The sequence below is a fragment of the Arabidopsis lyrata genome, assembly GCF_000004255.2.
Source record: "Arabidopsis lyrata subsp. lyrata unplaced genomic scaffold ARALYscaffold_6, whole genome shotgun sequence".
NCBI lineage: Eukaryota > Viridiplantae > Streptophyta > Magnoliopsida > Brassicales > Brassicaceae > Arabidopsis > Arabidopsis lyrata.
In genome coordinates this window covers 17,916,559-17,922,558 of record NW_003302550.1, presented here as the reverse complement: position 1 = coordinate 17,922,558, position 6,000 = coordinate 17,916,559, and the positions used below count along the sequence as shown (strand labels likewise).

Below are 6,000 nucleotides of genomic sequence, written 5' to 3'. Positions count from 1 at the left end.
TTGAACTGGAGCAATTTCAGGATGGGTGACCTTCCGAGAAGTGATTGTCGGAACTGTATGAGTGAAGACAAAACACAGGGACAGATCATGTGGTGATTTGTAGGATCAGTAAACAAGTCTTTAAAGCATCCCGGACATAGCGGACCGGCCGCCGGACAGGAGTGGACCCATGGGTCTGAAAGAAGATGTGGGGCCCACTAGTAGGGACGGTCAAGGCGTTACAAGTGGTATCAGAGCCGAACCCAGGCGAGTGTAGGGTGAAGAGGGCTCACACCATCGGGGGTGACGGTCTTGGTGCGCAACGAGGACATTGCGATCTGTTAGTGGGGTTGAATTTTAACACCCCGGTTTCCGGAATATGGTGGTGCATGCGGAGAGGTTTAAGAGAATTGATTTGGCCACCTATGTCACCAAAGTGCACTTATCTTTTCGGTCAACGGTCCTGAGAGAACTCCACAGTTAAGGGTGCTTGAGCTGGAGCAATTTCAGGATGGGTGACCTTCAGGGAAGTGAATGTCGGAACTGTGTGAGTAAGGACAAAACACTGGGAAAAATCATGTGGTGATTTATAGGGTCGGTAAACAAGTTTTTAAAGTCTTCCGGATATAGCGGACTGGCCGTCGGACAGAGGTGTGCCCATGGGCCCGAGAGAGGATGTGGGGCCCACTGGTAGGGACGGTCGGGGCGTTACAACATTTATGAAATCGGATCAAAAGTTGCGACTTTTGATGATTAATGATTGTAATGGTGATGATGACGTTTGTCTCAATTTTTAAGAGCGACTTAGACGCTGTGTTCGTGGGAAGATTGGGAGACTGTGGGAGAAAGAGATTTGGTTGGCGGTGGAATTGGCTGACCTTCTCTTCTTCTTTGATCTTGGCACTTAGATACTTGTATCTCAAGTAAACTATGACAAACCCATGAGCAGCTATACATGTCAATACCTTAAGAATCGTAACTACACATGTTGATGCTTTAAATCTCTTTTATTTAAATTTTCTCTCATACTCATAATTTGATATGGCATCTCTGCTTTTGTCTCTAATCATAAATCATAACCATGTTTTTATGCTTGAAAGTTAATCTATATACTATGATTTTATTTTTATTTTGACTCTCATCATTGATTGTTACTATCTCATTTTTTTGTGTGTGGCTCACTCTGGCATTACATCCACATCTAATGGATCACTTTGACTTTCCTCCTTTCCAGATGCTATATTCCGTAGAGATCAGCCTTTTTGTTATTTTTATCACGTGAGAGTTTTTATTATTTTGAGGAGAGTAAAGCCGAAAGAGTCCGACTGAGTTTTGTGAATAGTGATAGCTTTCGAAAAAATATTGTGAAGACAAAAATTCATATACATATTGAAAAGAATGTGAGAAAAATATGAGTTGCTTTTTTTTTTTCTTTTGTCAAAGGAAAAATATGAGTTGTTTAAAAAAAGTATAGATAAGTTTATGAATATACTTTTATAAAGAAACTTATCTTTACAAAAGCTATACTAAGAGCATCAGCAGTGGAGCACTCATCGACCGGGTGTGAGTAATAAACAAAAGAAAAATAATTGAAATGTTGTCTCTCTCTTCCCTCCCGGGTGTTACTTTATACTCGGGTGTAACACTTTTTCTCTCTCTCTCTTTCTTTCTCTCTCTCTTTCTTTCTCTTTCTCTTTTCTCTTTTGCTTTAAATTATAATACTAAAAAAATACTTACACCCACACAAACACATTTGCCACTGCTGATGGTCTAACTAATGCAGTGAGATAGACGAAAAACAATAGTGAATTTGCGCATACCAAAATGAAAAATTCGTCGAAGTTAATCTCCATACAGCAATTTATTTCATGACATTCAATCAAAATGTCGTATGTGAAAAGTTCCGGTCATCCAAAAAAGCTAAAGAAAGAAATTCAACAAAAACATATTCCTTTGATAAATGTTGTAAAATCCTAAAAGTTGTGTTAGAGTTTTTTTTAGTTGTGTATTTAAATTAAACTATACGCTAATTTTAAATTCAAAAATTTAGGCTATTAACAAGAAGTAGAAAAATAAAAACATATATTTCCATATTTTCAATAAATATTATTAGTAATACAAAATATTACTAAAAACAGAACCTAGTGTATGTATAAAAAGTAATAGAAAGTCTAGAAGACTGCCGTGTTGGTATAAAATTTCCAAGACTAAAAAATAAAATAATTTTTGGTTCTATCAAAAAAGGAAATAATTAAATAATCTAATTTTTGATTTGGTTCCATCTTCGTCACTGATTCGCTTTCGTAGCTCCACCGAGAAATTTCCGAGCGGCCAAAACAGAAATTTTCGCAAAGTAATCATCATCACTGATTGCGTTACCAAACCTGCGTTCCGATCTTCAAGTTCCGATCCAATTTCAGATATGTCGAAGATTATTGGGAAAAGAGGGATTAACTATATCCATAGACTCAATTCTGCGTCGTTCACGAGCGTATCTGCTTCATCAATCGAGAAAGGGCAAAATCGTGTCATTGATGCTTCGTTAACTCTCATTCGTGAAAGGGCAAAACTAAAAGTAAAAACTTTTGTAAAGCTTTGTCATTTATCATTGTTTTTATGTTCTGTCTGTTTATGTGAGATTATTTGTGTAGGGAGAGTTAGTGCGTCTTTTAGGTGGAGCTAAAGCTTCAACATCTCTTCTTGGAGTACCACTTGGTCACAACTCTTCTTTTCTTCAAGGTCCTGCTTTTGCTCCTCCTCGTATTAGAGAAGCTATTTGGTGTGGTAGTACAAACTCTGCAACTGAAGAAGGTAACATGTTTTGTATAGCAACTTTGTTGATTCTGAATGTGGATGTTTTTGATTGCGGCGTTGTTTTTTCTCGCATTTGATGGTTTAAGAGAGTGCAATGATACGTTTCTGTTGTTATTAGATCATCTAACTTGTGCTATTCAATGGTTTATGCAGTCATTGGTGTTGGATTTTTACCGTTGTCTGCGGTATACTTATTTGTCTTTTGATATTGATATTGCAGGGAAGGAGTTGAAGGATCCACGGGTTCTAACTGATGTTGGGGATGTTCCGGTACAAGAGATTAGAGATTGTGGGGTTGATGATGATAGACTGATGAATGTTATAAGTGAATCTGTGAAGTTGGTGATGGATGAGGTAAAGCTAGTAGTGTTATGCCGCTTTACGTAGTTCAGTTAATAGTTTTTAGGATTTAAATCTACGGAGAAGTCTTTTTTGACATCTTAGTGTTTGAGATCGACACATTTTTTAGTTGTTGTACATGGAACAGAGTTGTATTAGTAACTGAGCATTTGTTTGTTGTGACAGGAACCATTGCGCCCGCTGGTCCTAGGTGGAGACCATTCTATATCTTATCCTGTTGTGAGAGCGGTTTCTGAGAAGCTTGGAGGGCCTGTGGACATTCTGCATCTTGATGCACATCCGGATATATATGATTGTTTTGAAGGAAATAAGTACTCTCATGCATCTTCTTTTGCTCGTATCATGGAAGGTGGCTATGCGCGTAGGCTTTTACAGGTTGGTCTGATTTCTCTGTTGTATATACATTACAATCTCTGGGAAAGATAATCTTCTAAGGAGAACCCAAACTTTATTGTAGGTTGGGATCAGATCGATAAACCAGGAAGGACGGGAACAAGGCAAGAGGTTTGGAGTAGAACAGTATGAGATGCGAACCTTCTCAAAAGATCGTCCAATGTTGGAAAATCTGGTATCTCTATCTGTCCCAATATTTAGACTAGACGAAGAGTATTAGATGTAGGGGTGGTCATTCAGTTTGAAACTTGGTGATCTTAAGTTATAGTTCGGTTAAGTTTTAAAATAAAGTTCAGTTCAGCTTTAGTTTGAGGAATTTGGTCGGGGTTTTGTATGCATTCCTTCTTACTTGTTAGAAGTTTTGTGCATTTGGTACATTTCAAGTCATATATTGAATGGGTTTGTACAGAAATTAGGGGAAGGAGTGAAGGGGGTATACATCTCGATAGACGTTGACTGTCTTGATCCGGCATTTGCACCCGGAGTGTCCCACATCGAACCAGGAGGTCTCTCTTTCCGTGATGTCCTAAACATCTTACATAATCTTCAGGCAGATGTTGTCGGGGCTGATGTTGTCGAGTTCAACCCGCAACGTGATACTGTTGACGGCATGACAGCAATGGTCGCTGCTAAGCTTGTTAGAGAATTAGCCGCGAAAATCTCGAAATGAAACAGAGGGTCTTCTTGGAGTTTCTTGTTTTATTTTGTTTCTATGTTACATTGTGCAAGTTTGTAACATTCATATAGGTTCTTGAATGCAATAAGTCTGGCTCCATAGATGGATAATCGAACAAAGATAATATGAATTCTGATCTTAGGCTGTAATAATATCAATGTTCATATGCCTCATAATCCTCTGCTTATTTTTCTGCCTTTAATTTCGTGAAACATTGTCGTTAATAATCTCAATTTGTCACTAGAAACACTTTCTTTGGACTTTTTGGCTGTGAATGGGAGCACAGATAAGTAGCAGAACGTCCTTTAGTGTATCAGAAACGCAATTATGCTTCCATTCACCAAAGAAAAAGTTAATTATGTGGTTCTTTATTAAAAAATTAAAAAATATTGATTTCACTGTGGCGTTTCTAAAAACATGAGTAACATTAGTGATCCGCCTGTAACAGTAGGATACCCTCAAATTTGAGGTGTTTCATGTACGGTTCAACATTTCTTCTCTATTTTAATATTTCTTGTTTTTTTTTTTTTTTTTTTTTTTTGAAAACCTCTATTTTAATATTTCTTTCATTTGATAATACTATAAACAACCATACTAGTCATTTTCTTTTTTAAAAATTATTATTTTCGTTCAACTCAAAACATTAGAGAATTTGGTTTTATATTAATTAATGAAAATTAAAAGAATGATTTTAGGTAATAAAACAATCCAAATTAAAAATATTACTTTGGCTTGGACAAAATACTACCAAACCGAACTGATCAAAAAAATGAAAATCGAACCAAATCCAAAACCGATAGAATACAAGAATGGATCCTAAATTTATATATCCGAAAAACTAGAACCGAACTTGACCCAAACCTAGAACCGAACATTTAGATAGTTTTATTTTCTTTTAAGGTCTCCACATATAAACACTGAATGCTTCGATTTACTCTTACACTTTCATCTATATTTTCATTAGTTAAAAAAAACTTATGACTTCCCAAAAATCTACAATATAATAAGGGATGTTATTGGTTTGTGATTTAAATAGAGTATTGGTGACTTTAAATGTTATGCAGAATCTGTTGTTATTCAATGAAGATTTTTTAAAAGTTTGTTAAAGTTTGTTAAAGTTTGGCGTTATTAGTTTAAGATTTGTAAAAAGTAATCTAAAATCTTCATAAATCTGGAGTTATTGGATTCATAGTTTTATAAAGTCATTAAAAGTTTTGTGTTATTCAATTACAACAAAATAATCTATGATTGTTAATGAATTAAATTATTATGTTATTGGATTATGACTTTCTAAACTTTTCTTCACAAAACAAAATCATCAAAATAGAGAGATTGTCTGGAAAAATCTACAAGATTATGACATAGTAATCAACAAGATAATAGAAAACTCTCAAAAACTCTATAACAATAGTTTATAATCTTTCATTTGTTTGCTTTCTATGATTTTATTAAAGTCATCAAAATTCCATGTAAATTAAGAACCAATAACACCCCCTAATTGTAGACAAATGTTGGGTACAAACCAACGTCCCATATCGGAAGTTTAGAAAAGAAGTTTCTAATATATAAGTAAAGCCCAACTCCAATTAGTATGAGGCCTTTTGGGAAGGAGTCCAATAACAAATCCGTGCGGGCTTGAGCATGTTGGCCCAAAACGGACAATATCATACTAAAAAGGAAGTTGGATTGGGCTTAGAAAGCCCAATAAATGGTATCAGAGCCTAGGTTAAAAAATGTGGACCTAGGGGTGTGGGCTAAAGTTCGGTGTGGGAGAAGCC

At 35.8% G+C, this 6,000-nt stretch overlaps 1 protein-coding gene across 1 annotated transcript; it reads left to right on the top strand.

The window, feature by feature from the left end:
- The first annotated feature begins 2,223 nt into the window (after window positions 1-2,223).
- Window positions 2,224-4,409, top strand: LOC9310574 (arginase 1, mitochondrial). The gene is made up of 6 exons (XM_021021825.1): window positions 2,224-2,554; window positions 2,631-2,790; window positions 3,014-3,147; window positions 3,319-3,528; window positions 3,611-3,721; window positions 3,956-4,409. The coding sequence occupies exons 1-6, from the start codon at window positions 2,402-2,404 to the stop codon at window positions 4,214-4,216; spliced, it is 1,029 nt and encodes a 342-aa protein (XP_020877484.1). The 5' UTR covers window positions 2,224-2,401; the 3' UTR covers window positions 4,217-4,409.
- Window positions 4,410-6,000: the final 1,591 nt, after the last annotated feature.